This window comes from Excalfactoria chinensis, chromosome 7 (genome assembly GCF_039878825.1).
Source record: "Excalfactoria chinensis isolate bCotChi1 chromosome 7, bCotChi1.hap2, whole genome shotgun sequence".
Lineage (NCBI taxonomy): Eukaryota > Metazoa > Chordata > Aves > Galliformes > Phasianidae > Excalfactoria > Excalfactoria chinensis.
The window spans coordinates 26,334,466-26,356,100 of NC_092831.1; the positions used below are offsets into that span (position 1 = coordinate 26,334,466).

General features: G+C 45.7%; 3 protein-coding genes and 1 long non-coding RNA gene across 5 annotated transcripts in view; 2 read left to right on the forward strand and 2 right to left on the reverse strand.

The window, feature by feature from the left end:
* The window catches only part of VWC2L (von Willebrand factor C domain containing 2 like), a 37,724-nt gene extending 33,444 nt beyond the window's left edge, over window positions 1–4,280 (reverse strand). Inside the window, exons 1-2 of one of the 2 annotated variants that reach the window (XM_072342186.1) lie at window positions 3,213–4,280; window positions 941–1,407 (exon numbers count right to left, since the gene is read on the reverse strand). In XM_072342186.1, coding sequence (XP_072198287.1) covers window positions 941–1,351 — 411 coding nt within the window. In that variant the 5' untranslated portion in view covers window positions 1,352–1,407; window positions 3,213–4,280. The remainder of the gene's footprint in view (window positions 1–940; window positions 1,408–3,212) is intronic. The other variant, XM_072342187.1, reaches the window with a different exon arrangement.
* LOC140254979 (uncharacterized) lies at window positions 3,419–12,966 on the forward strand. Its single transcript, XR_011904352.1, has 3 exons — window positions 3,419–3,543; window positions 4,114–4,634; window positions 12,308–12,966. It is a non-coding gene; the product is annotated as an uncharacterized lncRNA (long non-coding RNA).
* SPAG16 (sperm associated antigen 16) overlaps window positions 4,383–21,635 on the reverse strand; it is a 340,520-nt gene continuing 323,267 nt past the window's right edge. Inside the window, exon 16 of the mRNA XM_072342185.1 lies at window positions 4,383–4,603. Coding sequence (XP_072198286.1) covers window positions 4,383–4,603 — 221 coding nt within the window. The remainder of the gene's footprint in view (window positions 4,604–21,635) is intronic.
* On the forward strand, window positions 15,975–20,262 carry LOC140254797 (uncharacterized). Its single transcript, XM_072341833.1, has 3 exons — window positions 15,975–16,755; window positions 17,156–17,444; window positions 20,069–20,262. The coding sequence occupies exons 1-3, from the start codon at window positions 16,240–16,242 to the stop codon at window positions 20,260–20,262; spliced, it is 999 nt and encodes a 332-aa protein (XP_072197934.1). The 5' UTR covers window positions 15,975–16,239.

The following is a 21,635-nucleotide window of genomic DNA, read 5'->3' on the forward strand; positions in this document are numbered from 1 at the left end:
TGAATGTAAACTACATATCATAGAAGAAACTAAAATACTACCTTTACTGAGAATGACAAAAAAAAATAGCTAGGAAAAAGGGAATTGCAATCTATGCTACAAGAACTTCCGCAGTACTAAGGTCTATATGGAAGCATTTTCACTGTCAGAGAAGAAAAAACACTGGCCAGTGTATAATGAGATTGGGTATACAGCCACAAAGAGTTATAGGCAGTTGTTAATTAAGGAGGCATGAATTTTAATGCCTCGTGACCAGGGAGAACAAACTTGTGTATACCTGTTGCTTTTACAGACCCCATTCTTCATTGTGACATGCAGCTTTCCTTAGCAGAATTAAAAACATGTAATCAAACTCCTAAGAATGAGAGGTGCAGGTTGTGTAAAGGGTAATGGCATTTGAAATCTGATCTCATTTTCACAACGCATTCCCAAAGGGTTTCTTCACAACTTTTCCAACAGGAACTCTCCTGTTGTAACTGAGCTCCTCCGTACTTCAGATGGTCATCTTACTATCAGTTAATATTCTGCTGTTCTGAACAGCCTTACTACAGTTGCAATGAAAACATTCTACACAGCCTGCAACCTACTTGCATAATTGTACAGTTATGAGCAATAACCCTCAGTACTGTGTCATCATATTCTGTTATCCAAATTGGAAAAGGGGTTATTAAAGAGCACCCAGCATTGGTTTATCACTGTGTTTACAGACCCCCCTGGTAGCTCAGTTCATGCTGCGAGCAACCAGGGAAGTTGTCCAGCATCACAGCATCAGAGCATCAGCATCTCACTCAGGGACTTCTAGCTGATCTGAGTGCATGTGAGGGGGAAGGTGGCACCTTTTGCATTAGTCTGACCTCCATTGCAGCTGAAAAGATCCCCAGCAAGCCTTCAATCAATGACACTAACATGAAAAACGTGAATAAAAAGAAGCGTTCCATACCTTAAATTCCTCCAATATTTTGTAATTTTTTCCGTGATATTCACAAAAGTTTTTCACTTCCTTGCACTCCGGACAGCATCCATTGTGTTCCACTTTTGTGCACTTTGGGTGGATTTTAGGGCATTCGGGTTGATCGCAAACAGGTCCGTCCTCAGTACAAACACAGGGACAGTTGGAATGCCCCGGGAAAAAACGTTCTCCCAGTTTGTACACAAAACCACTGTCATCCACGCAACCCTTCCCTCGGTAGTCATCAAAGATCAGATTGTCATTGCTGGAGGTCTGGTCCCCTTCATCGGCGGGGTAGTCTTCGTGGTTGATGGCAGCCGGTGTGACCAAGCCAGGGATTACAAACAGCAGTATCCAGGCTTCATGGATGTGAAGAGCCATCCCCCTCCTCAGCTTCTCCATGGGATCTCAGGGCTGGATAGAAACGGCTGCTTCCATAAGGAGACCAGTGTCGTGGTCTGAAAGCAAACATTTTTAAGTGAGAACTCAAGGTATTAAGGAACATCGACTAATAAGGGCTATACCTTCAACCAGCATGAAAGAATAAATCAGTGCTTTCAAACTGTGCAGATACCTATCATTGTTTCATTTGGAATAAGCCTCTCCTGAGTTACGTATAATGAGAATAAAGCACATGAAATACATAAATTAGACACACTTCTATAAGCGTATGCTCGCACAACATCTCTATACAAATGGTGGCTCAGAGAATCACCTCATTTTTATTTCCCTCATGTGCAGAGTTTTCTGTTGCAACAGAAGTTAGAGCAGCTGCCTGGAGATGCATGGGATGGATAACCCAGAGGGATCTGAACCCCAGCTTATGTATGGCCTTAACCTCCTGCTGTAGCCACTGTCCCTCCGTGCTCCGTGTGGCACACAGCCCTCTTCATCAGTTGGAGGGGGACTGAAGAACAAGGGAAGCACACTCTGCAGGCAAATCTGCATCCAGTACAGGAGCTGGAGCTGGATTGTACTCGTTGTGTGAGAGGTGGAGCAGCAGAGTTTCACACGCAGCATTTAGGAAGAGGGGCTGCATAAGCTGCCTGAAATACTGAGAGCAGGATGCTCAATGCCTGTGTGTTGTGCAGAGCTGCTGAATCGTGGCTGGAACCTCACTAAAACTTCAGGAGCGCAGCAGCACAGCACAGGGAGCAGCTTTGCCTGGCCCCAGGGCTGAGTTCGGAGCGAGGCTCTGTGCATCCCTGGGTGTACAATTGGCTCCCTACTGTGCCACATCACTGCCCGGCCCCACGAGCAGCAGCTCTGTGGTGGGTTCTGACCCCTCCAGGGAGGACCGGGCAAAGTGCCACGGCAAAGTTTTCAGTGAGATAAGATGTCAGCTCTGTACTGAGGAGGGGAAGCACTCACCAAGCATGGCTCGTCTGTGGGCAGGCAGACGCACAGAGCACAATACGCATCGCCTACACGCACAGCCAAACATGCCCCCTCCACCCCTAGGGGGTATTCATTCCTTCAGCACTGGGATTTTGGACGGACTGCTGGTGTGGAGCAATTCATTCTCCTTAGCTGAAGGAAAGCAGCAGTGGCAGCAAGCTTTACTCCTGGAGAAGCACTTGAGGGATCCTGTTGACAAAGCAGTTTTTCCAAAGCCACAACAGAGGGAGACACCGGATATTACACAAGCTTTATCAAATTCAAAATATATCTTCTTAATTGAAGTGCTAGCTGCAGTCCCAGCACAAGGACCGGGCACCTTCTTACACCTGTCAGCAGCACCTACTGTAACGTGCTGTTCGGGATTTGGGAGGTTCATGCTGCTTTACTCGGCTCGAAAGTGGATGCCCACCTAAATGCTACAGGTAGGCTGTAGTACTGCAGATTGGTGGATATTAAGGAAGCAAACAAACACAACACAGCAGGAGCAAATAAAGTAATTCATGTCCAAGGAAATGTGAAACAATGGAGAGAAGGAGCCGAAGCTTGAGGAGGGACCTCTCCAAATTAAAACCCCAAAGTTCTCTGAAGCTCACAAATAAGAGCACAGTGTTTCCTACAGCCTGTGGCCATCCGAGCCGTCCCACGGCAACTGCCAGGTAGTGATCCTGGAAATCAGACAGACTGCAGACAGCTCTCACTGACAGACTGCAACAAGTAAACAAGCACCGCTCTGCTCACAATTAGTTTACAGCCCAACTTTCTCATCATTTCTCATCGGGAAAGGGACCAGGACCATGCTATGCGCCTGAGTAAAATGCTTCCATCCACCTTCCCTCACCCCGAGTGAACAATTCACACTTACCTAATCAGGCTCGGTCTGAAAGCTGCGAGGGGTCACAGGCCAACATGGACTAAAAGGTTAGACAAAAATTAGTGAAAGCAGTTCCTCCTAATCACATTTTCAGCGTTGACTCACGGACAATCCCTTCTCCTCCACCTCCCATGGCAAAATGCAGGAAAGCGGCAGCCCAGCAACCACGGCATGAGAATTAAGCTTTCACCCGGCGCCGAGGATTCAGAGCGAGCAGCGGCGCGGCGCTCCGGAGGCAGGGATGCCGCGGAGAAACCCCGATGCCAGCAGCGCAGTCATCGCGGAGAACTTGGGCTGGATTTCCTCAGGTCTCAAGTGGAGGGTAGGGAGACGGGGAAGGGGAGGGGGGAGAAGGAAAAAAACCACAACAACAGAGAGATCCCCTCCCTATGCCCAGCAGATCTCTTGCAGTGCAGGATTTGCCACAGCCGGGGAAGGAGGGGGGAGAAGCGGGGCGCGGGGGCTGGCGAGGCGGCGGGCAGGCAGAGGGAGGGCGGAGGAGCCCGGCACCCAGCGGGCCCCACTCCCCTGTGGGGACTCCCCAGCCCCGGGGATGGGCATTGCCACCCCGCCCTCTATTAGTGATAATAATAATAGTAATTAATTAAAAAAAAAAATTATTCTGTTTTTGAGGATGGGTGGGGGAAAAAAATTAATTAATTTTTAAAAAAGAGAGAAAATGGGGGGAAAACAAACAAGCAAACAAAAAACAAGAAGAATCCAGCTGCGGGGCCGTGGTGTGGGGAGCGGCACGCAGCCCTGCGGTGATCCCACTGCTGTCAGTGCTGCGCTCCCCAACTCGGCCTCTTTCCTGCCCCGGCGGCGGCCCGAGCGGTTGCTGCATCCAAAATCCCACCTTGCTGCATTATTAAAACTTCCCGTCTTCCCGCAGGCTGGAACAGGGGAGCCGTGTGCTGCTGGCTCCGCTGCGATACGCTCACAATCGATCTCCTTGCAATTCGGCTGCTCTGTCATTAGGCGTCATTGTAAAGCTATTTCTGCCGGAGCGACTGAATGAGGGATGCTGGATGCTGGGGAAAACAACATAAAGAAAGCCAAAACGGGGCTTTTATTGGGTTAAAACGCAGGATAACACTCCTCTCGTGCAACTATGCCCCCTGCAAACATTAACTATGGAAATGCTTTGCTAAGCCCTCTCTGCTACGCTGTTCTTTCCATGGAAAGCACTGAGGCTGAGGATCCTGAGGTCCAGAGGCTGACTGTGCCGTCGGCAGCCCCTGAGAGCAGCCGCTCTGCCAGGCGATGGAAGGCCACGCTCTGCACTTCTGTCTCGCCGTGGCCCCGCAGGCTATGGAGCTGGCCCAGCCCCGGCTGCACAACCTTCACAGCCCCATCGCTGCTCGCCACGGCCACGGCGTGACCTGGAATGGAAACACAGAGCAAAGTTAGCAGGTTTGGCAAGGGCAGTGGTGCTGGGAGTTTGGAGCTGGGCAGTGTACAGATGAACCAGGTCTTGCACGCCTCCGTTTGCTGAGATAAACGATGGGAAAGTTGAGTAGATCAATGACAATGAGATTGGATTCGGAGTGATTAAGTGAATCTGGAGACCTGGGTATGCCACTCATTAAGGGCTCAGCTATTCCACTTGTGTGCAATTATTTAGAGCCAGATTCTGACACACAGGCAGAGAAGCAGAGAAATAGATGTTCCACTGATAGCTGGAGGTATCAGAATCACACTGTTACACTGCTCTTCTTGAACAGCACTGCCCTAAAGTAAAGGGCAGTTCACAACCAAATTGTAGAGAGGCTGAGCATCCAACCGAACCCGAATACCCTGCTCTGTCAGAGCCTTATGGAAAAGCCTTAAGACAGAATCAGGGCTAACTAAGTCAAAAAGGTTCTAAAGGGTCTGCAGTTTCCATGTACATATTAACAAACCAGCCAGACCCAGGCTTCATTACTCCCAATGATGCAGAAAGTCAGTCGTCCTCCTGCTTAAACACCAGCATGGGTACCCGCTGTTAAGTGACATGTTTAGCACATTTATTTATCCTGCCACCAGACACAGGCTCCCTCCTTTTGGAAACTGTCATAGTCATGAGTGCCACATACAGAAAAATAATAATTAAAAGAATAAAACAAAAAGAAATCAAAGAAAAAAAAAGAAAGGATTGACACATTCATTTCAGAGCCAATGTGGTCCTCCCAGCAAAGAGATCCAGTCATGCCAAATGCCTTCTACTATTGGGAGCAAGTTCAATATACCCTTCAAATGATTACAGCTCTTTTCACGTATCAGTATTTTCCTTCTGAAAGCAGAGGAATGAGTAATATTGACACTGACAAAGTCCATCGGACACTACGGCCATCATTTTGGGGGAGTTTGTGAAAAATGGGAGAGATTTGGGCCATTTCAGTCATGTAAGGAATTCACCAAAAAGCCAGTGGGGAACAAGGTGAATCTGTCCTCCCAGCATGAACCCCATGCAAGCCACAGTGCTGGCTGTGACCAGACTATGTTGTTCATCCAGGAAACACATCGTCCTTCCACTCAGCCTAATTCACAACAATGACTGCCACACTGGCTCACTTGACAACCTGGGAAGCAAACCAATGCCACTTCTCCATCTCTCCAAGGAAACACGTAGTCTGATACTGCTCACAAATGCATTGAGAATAAATAATCATGCGTTACGCTTAGTGTAGTCATGGATGCCTCTGCAGGAAAGGCAACTGGAAGGTAGAGCTAACCATGATAAATATGCCCTATTTGCAAACCTTTACAACTACCCAGTTTCCTCATCTAGAACAAAGCCTGACACAGCAAAGATCTGTAGGATGGATTAGAGTGTCCAAAACAGCAGATGTGAATATTTATTACAAACTCTCTTCCAGAAAGAGTCTTTGCTGACAGAAGCACTGCATATGGATTTCACTTGCAGCCAGGCTCTCCAGGCAGTCGCTGGGATGACTTCTCCAGGAGCCAAATAAATGCCATTTTGCCTGGAGCCCTGACACCACAACAGCTGGGCAGGGGGTTAATGTCACTTTCAGCCTCCTCAAAGCCATAACGAAGTGCTTGTTGAAAACAGAGAAAGACAGGAAGGAGACAAAAATAAAAGGAAGGCTTGGACAACAGCAGCTTGCCAGTAGCTTATGAGGTGTGACAGCAAATGGCACACCTCCCCATGCCAGGGAAAGGGCTTGGGTGCAGAGGGCAGCCCTGGTGAGGAGCAGTGTCTCATCTCCCATTCATTTGGTGCCTACCACCCAGTGATGCATTGCTGCTGCTGGCTATGAGCACGGCAGCTCCTTGCTCTGTAGCAGAAGGATGCACTGCAGATACAGGCAGAGAGGGGAGAGGAATGCACCAAATGAGATCCTGTTCCAACACCCATTGTGTTACTGCTGATCTACACACACATAACACTTTGCTCATTATAATGTAATATTTTGATATAATACTCAGAGCAAGACAGAAGCCTGCAGATAACCCTTCATACACCTTTGGGTAAACTGTCGAGTGGGGCAGGTCTGTGCAAATCCACTGTGCTCAGCGGGTAACGCAGAACTGCATCAAAACAAACAGTTTTTGATTAGAAGATGCAGAGCACCTCCAGATCTCAAACTCAAGGTTGCAAAGACATCCAACTCATGCAAAGCTGCTGCAGATCTGCTGGTACGCCTACAGACCAGCAACATGGGGGATAACCCACCCAAGCTCCAGCCCTGAGCTCATTCTTCCTCCTTCACCTGTGATGGTGGAGTGATGACAGAGCACATCACCATGCAAAAGAGACCCCATGGTTGCAGCCCTTGTACTAATTACATCTTATCTGTTGCTGCCTATTGCTAGAGCAGAGGTATTAATTTTTCTGATGTACCCCTATTACATCCTTAGAATAACATAAGCTCTGACCATCTGGTCATTTGCTTCAAAAAGCATGCAGTGAGTTAGAAAAGGTAGAGAGAAAAGCAGCAAAAGCACAGGAAGGGATAAACAACTTCTGTACAAGCGGTCACTAAAAGGGATGGTGACTTACCCCACCAAAAATGTTTGTGTGCTAAAATGTATTTGGCTGTTTTTCTTTTCTCTCTATGCACAACCAAGCCCAGGATGCGGCTATGTTTCCATCTTAGGGACCCACAGAGGAACCCACTGCTAACCTCTATGGGGTTTAATAGCCCAAACTTTCACACACACGGTGTGGACAAAACCCTGTCAGTTTTGGTCCCTTCCAACCCAAACTGTCCCATGATTCTATGAACCCCACTCCACCTGGAAGCTGCAATGCAGCCCACGAAGCTGTTGGCAGATGGGACATGGTATTTCTGAACATATCTTTTGGGATGCAACTGAATTTCCCATGTGAACAGTGCCTCCCAGCTCTTTTTGTGTCCAGCATTACAGCAAACTCCTGCTGCACATCTCCAGACCCAGAGAACAGGCTCAGTTCCCAGCACCACACAGTCTGGCAGTGCCCTTCGCTTTGGGCACTGATCAATTCCTAAGGCAGTTCTGCTCTTTGGGCTGCAAAAATATTTGTGCCACATAAAAGCAATCAAAGTCACCCACGCTCTTTTATTCCTGGAACTAAAGACACATCTCAACATTGTTCTGAGAACAGAACTGGACCTTAAAATCAATTAGTACCTATGTTGCTACGTGAACACTATCAAAGCTAAAGCCATGTATGCAGGTACAATACAAAACCAATCTTCTAATTTCAACTGGGAGCTAAATTTCAAATAGTGCTGGTACATTGAAGCAATGGAATTTGTGACTGCGTTTCTTCAGAACACAAAACCAGACAAGATTAATTTGCTGGGTTGATAGAACCAAATTACCTGGGGTAGAGGGAACAAGACCTTCACTTGTCAAAAGACAGCCTGACAATTTATATTCCATAAGGTCCTAATAGAAATCACAGCCACAATTACTGTCTTCTTTGTAAAATGATTTTTGAATGAAACCCTGCCAAGTCAACATTCAGTAGTGCTCTGCTGGAGACAGCGACACCTCTGGGTTGGGAAGGCAGAAAGAGAAGGTCAGATTGCAGGCACTGGGCTCTGCAGTCGATAAACACTGTTGGCCAAAGCCTTAAGATGTCACCTGAACACCCCTGCAGCTGCGTTACCCAACAGTGGGATGCACTTGCTCAGATACAGAGCAGAACAAGGAAAGAGAAAGGCAGAGAAGGCGCCTACCTGTAGCAGCAGCAGTGACACCCAGAGTAAAGGATGCTGCATTTGGGTAATTGCTTCCAATACAATCACGGCCACTATTTTAGGCTTTATCATAGGTAATTCACAAGTAGTGGCTTTGCCAGTTGAAAAATACTTAGGCTGCCTAAGTGTAAGCAAGGCATCCATCTTCAAAGATGCAAGTCCAGTTATTTCCTGATTCATTAAAATCATGATCTCACATGGATTTAAGACACTCTGTTTAACATAACTGCATAGAGAAGCCTGGAACCATTACTGACGGCAGAGATGAAATAACGTATCAAAGAAAGAAAGAAAAGCTTTGATCAATAGGGAAATGATTTTTATACACATCAGAACCAATTTAAAGAATTCTCTAGGATCAATTTAGATAGACAGAAATGCTTCTCAGCATTTATTACCTGTGGAGGGAATATTGATCCCATTCATTGATTTTTCCTATGCGCATAGAGCAGTATCTGGTTTTGGTTCTGGTTTTTGTTTTGAAAAGAAAGATGCCCCAAAATGGAAAGTATCAAGAAACGACTTATATTTTAAGGACTTCCATTAATGGTTCAACCAGCGTCATTACTCAGAACTTCTCAACTCCAGCCCAGAAGAGGCACATGATGATCGTTAGTCGATACAGAGAAGGGTTCTGCGGTAACCATGCTCACTGAGGGCTACTGATTCCTTGATTTCCTTCAAGGCATCTTTGCTCAGGATAATATTTGAGTTCAGGCACTCAGCCCTCCTGGATTGCATACTCAAGTACTTCTAGTCATCAGTGGAGCAGCAGCCACGTGCACTGCCACCCAGTCACCCAGCCCAAGGGGTCTCTGGGGGCCAAGGCACCTTCCTGCTGCATGTAAAAGGTACAACACCCCAGTCCCAGCCTCAAACTGTCTGCAGTCTAAGCTTCATTTATAAAACAAAACAACAACCACAACAACAAATGCAGAAAATAGATCAGGGAGGACAAGGCTACAGGCAATTATGAACTTAATTAGCCATGATACTGCTGCCTTGCCATAGCAGAATGTTTTATGGGCATCCTGACAGCAACAGATGACCGAGTCTGTAGTCAGGTCTATACACTGCACCACGCAGAGGTACTCAGATTGATGACACACTGCTCCTCATACTCAGTGAGATCAGGAACACAAAGCACACCCAGAACAGCCCCAGCCAATGGGACCTGCTGCCCAGCCTGGACACAGCACAGCACAACGGCAGCCTTCTGACCATCCTGTGCTGTGGCAGAACATGCACTGCGATGCTGGGATGCTCAGCTGGGGAGCAGGAGGAAATCACAGAGCTGGCACACAGTCTGACTTGGGGCAAAGACAAAGCATTGACTTTGCAGAACCCTTGGAAGGGTGGAGAGAAAGGCAGATGGGAAGGTTTCCAAACACTACAGTGTAAGATTCCTCCTGCAAATGTTAGCATGCTTGTCTAAATAAGAGTAAAAAAAACGTTTAACAGATGCTGCAAACTATGATTGCAGCGGCTGTAGATAAAACTCTTCATTACTGTCACACCATGCAGAATGTTATTTACCAAGCAACCGACTTCACCATACGATAGTTGTTCTACTTGTTTTGTTGGGGGTTTTTTTGTTCCATAAACAGCTTTCAACAAATACAGCAATTATTTCTCATCTTCCAAATGCACACTACGTTCTGCTTAGGAATGCACTTTTTTAATGCTGTTCCAAGTCCAACCTCAACTGGGAATAAATTCTCCTCACTATTCCCCTCCTGGAAATGATGGCAACCTCCTCCTTCCTCTGCCTCCCCACTGTGTTTATTTGTGTCTTTCCTGGGAGAGGACAAAAGAACAGTCTTCAGCAGGCAGTAATTCACTTTAATAATCCTAATAATGGAGACCAAAAAGCAAGCTGGGAAAGAGAGAAGAGGTCCAACAATCTGCTGATAAAGGGTTTTCATATATTGGTATCAAATCAAAAAACTCTAGCCATTCTTTAGCATAATGGCTTTTTCCCCCTTCTCTGAGGTATTTAAATAGACGGAGATCTGGCAAAGCATGCTGGAGAAAATAATCTCAGAATGCACTTAAACTCGTGACTCACCTCATGCAGGTGAAGTCATTCAAACTCAGAAATCATCTGCTTAGATGATGGTAGGATCAGGAAACTGATACCAGTTCCTCATGGCAAGAGTGAGCTATAGCACCTGGTCTGGTAATGAACCAATTCACTATCATTTGGCAATAATCAGATCTGACACAAAGAAAGGCAGCTTTATAGACTGGGTGGGGGCATAGACTGGGTGGGGGCATACAATGCAGGTTTCTTAGACCCAAGTATTTAAAGAAGGCAATAAAAGAAAAGCAAGTGCAGAGAATTTTCTGAGTCAAACTGTTCATTTTAAGTTGGCAAAGGTTGAAGGCGATTTCCTTGGAAGACAGAAGAATCCAAACTGCCCGTGCAGTGTGTCGATACAAGTAAGTGTGCAGAGATCTGCCTTGGATGAGATCTAAGTGTGCAGCATAACAGGGCTGCAGAGAGATGGTTGGCCAGTAGGCATTGGGGACTTCACTTCTTACTGAGAGAGAAATGCAACCAAAATGAAGGGGCATTATTTCCAGAGCTTAAACAGATCTCAGGACTCGACAAATCCTTTTTCAATCAAAAACTCACCAGAAAGTCACTTATAGCAAAGAAAGCGTTTATCTGATAGAAGAAAATCCTTCATATAAAAGAACTTTAAGCTTTTTGTAAGGATTTCTAGACCCAGACCATTACTGTAAAGCTCCCTTTCAGCTGGACTTGAGCTTGTTTCTATTTGATTTTATTTGGCCTTTTGATGGCATTTGGGATTTTGAAAATAGTTTTAAAACAATACAGAAAAGGCAGAAACTTGAGGAGCAGAGTCTTCAAGATGTCCCAGTCTGTTTGGAAGAATTCAAGGAACTCCTGGATACATTCAGAAGATATTAAAAAATAACATATTAAGAATGAAAGGGTAGGAGAACCTCCATCTTCCGTCCAGAACTGGACTTCTCTTGAAAATTTATCCCAAGGGAGCATGTACACAAATAGATTACAGCATTAACCTTTGCAATTTATATGTGGGTGCATCTTCAAGTCAAGTGCCTTGAGGAAAAAAGCAAGTTGAGGAGCAAGGCAAGATGGCACTCTGGCAGCAATCCTTTGGCTGCTTCCAAGTGTGGGACCTCGGTCCCACTGAGCTCTTGGGAGATCTCAGATTTCAGAAGACAGTGTTTGGTTTCCACATCCCCACAGAAGGGAACTGTGCCCAGCAATGCTGGCACAGCAGGGAGCTGGCACTGCCATGAGCTCCTCAATTCTTGTTAGAGAAGCATCTTCAGAGAAGGTGACCTCAGTAACACTAAAATCTTATTCTGAACAACAAGTCGTACTCTTCTCTCGAATGCCTACATCAGAAGCAGCACATCCACAACTGTGCTGCATGTAACATTACCTCTGTAACACATCCACTGGTTTCTTGCTGTTTCAAGAGCCTGAGAAGAAAAATACCATCGCTCTTATTTTAAATAAAAATTTTCATTTAAAATATAAAACTTACTGATGGGTTAACTCGGAAAAATTAAGTTACAGCAAAACTGCTGTCACCACAAATTGAAATTTATTCTGGTTTCTGCGACAAGCGAGATCCCTGAATATAGATTTTAGTGTGAAAACATGCTTTCCTCTGAACTTCCTACTTGACTGCTATGTATGCATTTTGGGCATCAATATATGTCTCATTTTTAAGTGTTCAGCGGAGCTGAGAAAATATAAAGACGAGAATTCCAAGCATGCAGGAACCGAGCTCTGACTAATGGTAACACTGCTTTAAAGGCATTCAGAGAATATGAGATAACCTTTTATTAATTTTCTATTCTTTCTCCTTCCCCACTCTCTATTTTCAGATGCCTGCAGCCATTCAGTTAAAGCCGCTTTGGTCCTTCTTCCTTTCCCAAATGATGAGATGGATAGACTTACGTTATGGAAGAGAAGACCTGGATGTGAGCAATGATTTATTTTTCCCTTGGACAGCTTGTGCAGCATTCTTTCCATTAACTCAACAGGAATGACCAGATGCATAATAGCTTTTTGACACAGGGTGGGATTCATCTCATCTACCTTTGCTATCCCACAGCAGAAATGGAGAGCAGTTCATTCCCATGGGCTCCGGGTGAGCAGAATCCAGAGAGAACATCTTAATTTTCAAAGCAACACACCCACTGATTTCAGACATCTATCACAAGTGACTGCGCACCACCATGGAGGGACTCAATATATCTCATCTGCAGACAGCTGAGGCAGGGGGAGAGATTTAAATCCTGCTTCAAGCCTGCAAATGGGCAGCTCAAAAAAAAAATTTGAGAAAGAAATAGGAAGAAATGCCCTAATTGCTTTGATGGCAGTCTGGTGTATGCCAGAGCTGCTGCTTGTGACCAGGCATTTGCAGGCACCCTGAGGTATGTAAAAGCCACTGAAAGTCACACTTAAATAGGCAATGACCTCTATTAAACCCAGTTCTTAATGATCTGGTGCAATATTCATGCTGTAGCAACAATCCATGATCTAAGCAGCATATGGTAGCAAAGCAGATCCCATGCAGTCAGTGCTTTGTAATCCTAATAGCTCCAAGACAATGGACTCACCTCCAAATACCATCAAGAAACACTTCATTTCTGTCCCTAAAGCTTCTTGTTGTTATCACTACTCTTTCAAGCTTGGAGGATGATGTTTTGTCCACCAAAATGCTTCCCCTCCCCAGAAGCCTCTCAGTTAGTCTGAGGTTTCCCTGATAGCTCATCCATGCCCTGTAGGCTCCACAGATAGCCCCATGGCCAGCCTGAACAACTTACTCCACCTTGTAGGCAGACAGAAAGGTGAGTTCTACAGAATCCTTATGCTTCTCCAACTTCAGCTCTCCAAGCTCTTAAGTTGGTTTATTTTCACCTCTTTCTAAGCTTTCCTGAATTACAATAACGTGATTTTTAATCCTCTCTTTTCCTGATGTTTGCTCGGTATCTAATACAATGGAGCCCTCAGATGCTGCCTGCGCTACCCTGATAATTCAAGTGAAACAGCATTACAGAGCAATGAGCTTTCTTCCACATTTCAACTAAGCAGTATTTTATCATGATAGTAAAAACAGATGCACAGGAAGGGTACGAAAACAAAAAGAGAAACCAGACATAGAAAAACAGGCTCAATAAATTCTTCACTGACTACAAAAGCTCAAAGAATTGACTTCTAACATAAGCATGTTATTGTCAACAGCGGCATCTCTATTAGGCTTGTTCCCTTTCCTAAACATTCCTATTACTGTCATTTCTCAGCTTTGTCATATTCACTGCCTTGACAGCACAGACACTGTGCTGTACAATCTGTCAGAGAGGCCAGCTGATTTCCTCCGTCTTCTGACACTTGCAGGTCTTTAATATCAGGCTGTCAGAACGCCAAAGAGAAAGGCGTGCGCTTCCTCCTCCGGTGCTGCTCCCGTGACTGCCAGCACACACACTTTAATCATTAGCCTTACACTGCTAAGAAATCCTGGCTTTTGTGCCCTTGGAGTCCCATGCTAGAAAATGCTGCTGGCAGAAACCTAGGGCAGAGTTGCACTAGTCAAACGAAATCTTTACGTTCCACAAAGCTCACACTAGTTTACTTGCTGAAACTTTCTTCTCCTGGCTCTTTGAGAGGGGAGCTGCAGTAGCTGTAAGCCTCATTCAGTGGCAGGTGTAGGTGAAACTCAGCTGCTTAACACAGACCTGGACCGTCTGTCTGCAGGTCTCCTGCTACAGCAGATGAGCACAATGGGCAGCACCGTTTTCCACACTGTGCAACTTTTCTGATCCAGTATGAAACCAAGAGAGAAGAACAGGAGCCCAAATCAAGCCATGGCCTGAGGCACTGATGGCACTCACTGCACAGGTGGAAATTCTGCACTCTCCATCCCTGGAGGCATTCGAGGCCAGGCTGGATGTGGCTCTGGGCAGCCTGGTCTGGTGGATGGCGACCCTGCACATAGCAGGGGGGTTGAAACTGGATGAGCATTGTGGTTCTTTTCAACCCAGGTCATTCTACAATTCTCTGGACTCTATTATGACTCCTTGCTCTAGTCCTCCAGTGCAGCAAAATGAACCAGTGTCCAGACCCATAACTACGCTGGGTTAGGTCTTTCTGAATGTGTTCTGTTATAGCATCACACTTTGCATACAAAAGAAACTAAAAAGCTGATAAAGGAGATTTGGGGCCCACAGATACCATACAGGTCTGCAAGAAGCAGGAGCATGCTCTATGCAAAGCACCTACCTTCAGGTAGCCTGAGCTGGTAGAAACCATTGCTACATACTTGTCTAGCTTCTTACGGTCTGTATTAGTGCCCAGAGGGTTCTGATTCATGGAGAAGAATGAAAAACAATCTAAGCCTTTAGCACTCAGATTGCCAAGGAACATTTGCTGCAGGAACCTACTAACTTTCACAGGCACAAATCCACCAGCAAGTGCAGCAGAGAGACATCGCACCGAAGCAGAGACAGCTCCAGCAAGAGCCTTGCTCCCTGCAGTTTCTAGCACTTCACTTCTCCACGCACTGCTCCCCGACTGCGATGCAAAGCGATAGTCCTGCTTTGTGCAGCTTATCTCCTTGGGCTGGCTGGGGCAGGACTCTTACAGCCTGCCCAGCAGAGCCTCGAGGCATTATTAAAAGAGTCATAAATAATAACAAAGGCGTTTACTGCTGTGAGTCAACTGATCTACTGGCTACATGTGAGCACAAGGCATCGACTGAGCCATCGGAGATAACACGCGGTGTCACTGCCCTGGGCTGCCCTGCTCCTCCTGCTGCCAAAGAGCTCACCTCTCATCCAGTGATGGCTAAATAATGGAAGGAAACGTGGCCCGGCTGCTGCTGCTTGCAGTAATGAATGCTGCTGTCGAGTGTAACAAATGTCGTATGTCACAGAGCCATTTATGACACTAATACTGGAGCACTGGATAGCATCCAATAACAGTCTATGGCAAGGTAATGGGACGTAGCTGCAGAGTGTTGAAAAAGGACCCGAAGCTTATACAGTTCTTACATCACCAGGTATATGCAAAACATTCTGTAATACCACACTCAAGTACTAGTAAAAAACAAACAAAAACCCACCAAAAACGCACACTGTATGATACATAACAGATTTTGCAGATTTATAGCGCTTTACATGCAGCTCCCTGCCAAGGTTTTAAGAAGGGTTCACACTTCTGACAGTTTTATGGCATATCTTATCCATTAAATGCTGGAAATATCAGAATTGTGTTTCATTTGTTGTCATGCATCGGCACATTACTGCTTTTATTCAAAGCCCACAACATTTCTAATTCTTTATGGAATGCTTATCCATTGCCTGAGAAGTCACCAGAGCTCTGAAAGAGTATGGCACAGTCGCTGCAATCTGAACGGTCAAGTAACAACTTGAAAAAGAAACTCAGAGAATACAAGAATATCCTGAGCTGGGAGGGATGCACCCCAGGGTACCTCACCTCTAAATCACACCTTGCCTTTCCAGAGAAGAGCTTCATGGGTGTGATTTAAAAGGCTCAGAGAACAACCCTGTGACCAGTGGAACATACCTGGCAACAAGTGACATTGGCTTGGGCAGCTCCAGCCCAGCCTTGGGCATCAAACACTCACATCACAGTGCCCACACAAGGGCGTCATGGTAACACCTGACCATCTCCTACTGGAACCCCCAGGCAGTGCTGGCGGATTCCCCGAGCCAGCAGGCAGGGCAGACACTGGATTGCTGCACAAGTGGGTGCACGCTCAGTCTTTGGTTCAAACCAGACAAGAGGCACTGAAATGGAGACACCAGCTGCAGAAACAGCTTCTGCTTCTGATCTGGAGGAGCAGTTTGAGAGCTCAGGCTCCACTTCCACTAACCCAGCAGCTCAGAACCAAGCACCAGCTGGTCGTGCTGCTGGAACATCAACAGCGGAAGTGAAAGACTCACAAACATTTCCTGATGAAGAGGAAACCAAAGGTTTCCTTCTGAGCTCTACCAAGGAAGGTGCTGGCCAAGCCAGTGTCTTCTCACTCAGCTTCCCACAGAAACTGTGGGTACTGACCAAAAGGGACCAAGTGAAGAGCATCTGGTGGGGGCACGGACAAAACTGCCTCGTGATCGAGGAACAAACGCTCATGGTGGAAGTCCAGACCAAGGAAGCGCCTGTGAGAACATCTGGCTGTACAAGCATTGAGAGCTTTGTTCACCAACTCAACTGCTATGGTTTCACCAAAGTGCCATGGAACCTGGAAAGATCCCTGTCCCTTCCTGAGTTTCTGGCTGAGGGAGTAGCCACTGCTGCCCACAGGAAGGTAAGGACACCCACTAATCCCCATACCAACCGGCCCTCATAATAAACACACAATATCTTGTCTCAGTCAGCCCGAGCAGTAGGACTGAAGTTACCCATTGGTATTGTGATTACTGGCAGGTGACTTGGCACCACATAGTTTGTTCACTTTTCCCATTGGCTTTGGCTTTGTACAGCACTGCTTAGTATCAACTACAGACATTAACAGTTTTATCTCCTAGAAGCAAACCATAGCATCATACCAGGCACTCTGAACAATACAATTCTATCGCAGCTAAAATTAAGACACACATAAGCCTTGTCCATACCCACATTTGCCCTTAGCAGCCCTTGTTCCCGTATCTTCCTGTCCCTCAGCCCCACAATGACACCACCTAACTCTTCTCCTTTACCTTTTGCAGTTATTCCTTTACTCCTGCCCACGCTCCAGGAGAGATTACCCAGGGCTGCTGGAGTGCTGCAAGCAAAGAGCATCCCAGAAGAGAAGATCTGTGGCTGCCCCTGGCCTGCAGAAGGCTCGAATTGAGGGCCCCCAGAGGAGCAGCCCAGGTGCCCAGACCATGCAGAGAGTGGCAGTTGGGCCAAAGAGGAGCCTGCAGGCAGCAGAGCCACAAAGCACACAGGCAGCAGCAAACCTAGGGCCCCTGCCAGCCAAGATCCCTAAGACAGACAGCTCCGGAGGCCCAGCAGGCACTGCTCACAGCCTACAAAGACCTGTAGCAGCACCAGCACTGCAGCAGTGTCAGCCAGACGCCGGGTGCCACTTGTGCTCCTTCACTGCAGGGTGCTCTGCCCTTTGTGCTCCCTGCTTTTACACCTGGCTCTATTCAGCAGGATCTCTCCCAGGCCCCAGCAACGCAACAGCTGCAGGCTCCCTGGGCCACCGTGTCTTTCCTTACCTTCTGCTTTGCAATGGCCACAAGGGCAGCAGCCACAATGATGCTTCCCAACTGGCAGCCTCTCGCAGTCCTGCACTGCCCAATGTGCAACTGCAGCCAGCATGGGGCAGACAATAAAATATTTCAGTAAGAAACTTTTGGTGCTGTCTGGTCCATATTAGCCAGAGTTCAAGCATTTCAACAGCTTTCAAGTATGGTTCTACACTTTCTGCAAAGTTAAGATGCTCAGGATTGAGGTTTTAATTGCAACAATGGCAAGGAGAAAAGCAGCCAACATTTTCATACGCGAACTGTGGATCCCTGATATATATCTCCAAAGGTTTATTCAGATTCATCTCTGCCATACCTTGTACAGTGCTAATGGGCTTGTTAGGGAGGCAGGGTGTTTTTTCTTTCCACAAGAGCTTTAGCAACCTAACCAAAGTAGCTAGGCCAGCATGCATAAACGGAATTTCAACAGGCACTTTTAAACAGAACCTTTTCCCAAAATTGTTTTTTCTGTAATTGAAAAATGTCTTTCAAATGGAAGCACTTAGCATAGCTCTGAACTGTATCCAGAACGGTCATAAACTGCTGCTCACCGGCTAAGGGCCAAGACTTTAACTTCAGATATAAACGCATTAGTGGACGCCAATTTTGCTAGCAGTGAAATCTGGCCTAATATGCTTGATTTTAAAGAGTTTGTTTCTTTATTCTCATTTCTGCTTCCAAAATCAGGGGAAGCACTTAAAGCAGAGCTCAGATGAAATACACCTTGAGAAAACTCACCATTAAACCTCTATCCAAGCAGGCTGTGCTCTGCACTTCAAGCTCAGGAGCGAGCCTTCACCAGGCTCCCTTTCTCTTCATCGCCCACAAACAGAACAAGAGCCTCAGCTCTACCTCCTTCCAGTCATGCTCCTTCTATGACATTGCCCATGAATCACCTTCACCGTCTCTCAGCACCTCATCCACCTAGAAAGTTCTATGCTGAGAAGTCTGGTTTCGCACCATAACAATCCATGGGTGAATCACTGATGAAATCAGAGGTCCTAAAGACATCAAGTAATTGCAGTAAGTAGCATGAGAAAATCATTTAACACTCACAATCTACAGATTATCATAGAATTCATGGGATTCTTTTGTTATTATAAATACAGTTTAAATTAACCATCTGATCCGCTCTATTGAAAAGCAATTTATGGCAAAAGTGCATTAACTAAGAACCAGTTGCACAATGCGGAGACAGAATCAATCCAGGACTTTACTACTGTGCATTCACATGGAGGTGAATGAATAACTGCTTTTAGTTTGATTTAGAAGCTGAGCTGCTGGAAGCAGAAAGCGCATCTGTGATGAAGCTGCCCTGAGCACAACACCAGCAAAGCTTCTGCAGGTTTCTCCGGGCCTGGATGCCGATGCTTTTCAGGAAATCTGGAACTATTATTTCAAAGCTTTAAACAGAAGCTTTTAAACTCAAAATCAAACTAGGAAAAAAAGAAAAGCCCATGGATTGTTGTGGATGCTAAAGGGAGGTTGTGCCCAAAAATTAAATCCCATTTTTCCATAGCACCTGAAAACCAGCGACGCAAATACTTAAAGTCAGTGCCAAGTGTTTAGCATCGAATCTGAATGAACAAAAGAAATCAATGGTAAATTCAGGATTAAGGCCTGAATCTCTTTCTGAGAACATTAAATCAAGCCAGTAAACCTGCTTTTGAAATTCTCTTCGTGCTACATGGATCAGTTCTCATCACACAGACTCCCTCAGTAGGATTCATGGGGTAAGACCTTAATTCCTCTGAAAAGCACAGGCATATTACAAACAGTTAGCATCATCCATTGCCTGTACATGCCATTCCTAGAGCCATTTGTCTTCCGCACAACTGTATTTCAATCATATCTTCATTAGTTACTTGTACTCTATTTGGATTAATTATGAAATGAAAAAGAGTACTGTTAACACACAGCAGAGACGAAAAGCTGGCAAATGGAGGAGTGTAATCCACTCCCTGGCTCTCAGAACAAGCTATAAATCCACACCAGCTGAAAAATGCCACCACTATCTCCGTTCAGCTCCTCCAAGCTTTGCTGGTTGAAAACATAACGCGGTCCTCCCGGCCTTGCATTGCTTACTGGTATTCTTCCCTCCCCAAAATTCCATGTCACCACCTCAAAATCCAGACACAAAACCTGCAGTCGTTGTTCTAAAGCTTGGCCTAAGTTTTAAGTACGAGAACAATCAAAAGGGATGAAGTCTGAGGAGAGATTTCTTGATGCATACTGATTGCCTCTTACACCCTGCTCACTGCGACTTAATAGTAAAGGAAAGCATAGAAACCTGAAGCAATTTCAGATTAACCTGGTTGTACCTGGACTGGTAAATTATTTTTAAGTGTGTAATTAAGAGGCATAAGCTGCTTCAATTGCTTCCAGAGAAGAATGCGCTGTCTGGAGGCCTAAAGGATTTGGTTGAGGGATCGAAGACCAACTACAGAGATCCTAAGGATCCTAAACAACTGTCAGCCAAGATCTCCCCTGGGGGACAATGCCACAGGGTGGTGCTCCTCCAGCAACGATGGCTGGTTCCCCCTGACTTCCAGACTGCAATGCGAAATGGAATTGGCTGATTGATACCAGCCATTAGAAAAGTAGCTAAGCAGCAGCAGGAAGGAGTTAGGAAAAACGGCCTGCCAAGTAAGTGCTGTGATATCCTGAGATGAAGCATGAAGCTGTCTGCCCATACGTTCTTGCCATCGCTTCACAATTCAACATTCTCATTTCCTTCCCATCTATTCTGCAATTTCACGACAGAGCAAAACAAAGACAATGTTGTGAACGCATCTGATTTGCTTAAAGAACGGAGATTCATTTTTACTCATCTCGTTTGTATGTGAATGAACTCTACCGGCTGCATTTATATTGCCTAGTTTGCACAGTCTGGGGCCAACCGGAACGGTTTTAAGTAAGAGTTATTCATTTAGCAGGAGCAGGTAATTCACCGACTACCTGAATTGTTTAGGCAAATTCCCCGTACTATCAAAGCTTTTGCTTCTTATTCGTTTACGCAGTTTATCTGTAACTCTCCAAAATGCAGGTCTAGCATCATTTACTGCATACTCACAGCTGGAAATCCACAGCTGGGTTTTAAAAATCAAGGCATCGGAGGCAAAATACCAGCAACGCTGAGTCCCAAGAGTCATCTCTGTCTGCTCCCACTACTGCCAAGCTCCAGATGTCTGATCTTAAGGGCCTGATGGAGAATAAATACATGTTTTGTGTTTCATTTATCTCTACGTTATTAAACCCTGTTTGTGCTTCTCCCAGATATGTGTAACGACGTGAACTTATTTCACGCCACAATGGATCGTGTCATCCAAAGTCATTATTCCCATTGGAAATGCCGCGGTTGCTTGCAGGCTTGGGAGCATTCGATATTCCTGCCTCAAGATTCTGTGATGGGAATGAAATTCACAGTACGTAGGTAATTACATCTGGTCCTACACTGTGAAGATACAGGCAGCCGGAGCCAAGCATGTCAATACTCTGTGTTTATATTTTTGGAAGATAGGAGAAATTCAATTTAATTCAGCTATCTCCCAGTGACTTTCTGCAACTATGTATCAGCAGATTTTTTTTTTTCCCCACTTTTTTTTTTTTTTTTAAGATAAATTGCATGGTGCGCTATCAACGATACTTTGAATTTAAGAATAGAACCTATTAGTCTGTCACTCTTCCAGAGACACAGACCTTGAAGAGTCTGAAGAAGCAGTCTCAATGTGACAGCATAATAAGGATGTCAGGCCCCCTCCCTCCTCCCCAAATCTTCTTGAACGACATCTTCCCCAGCAAGGAAAATTAATACACTTCAGAAGTTATAAAGTGCAGGAAAACATACACCAGCCATCAGCATGATTTACTAAAATGAAGCAATGTGGAAACCACATTCTTAATCAACTTTCCTAAAACGTCCCCCTGTCTTTTTCTAAAAAAAGAAGGGAAA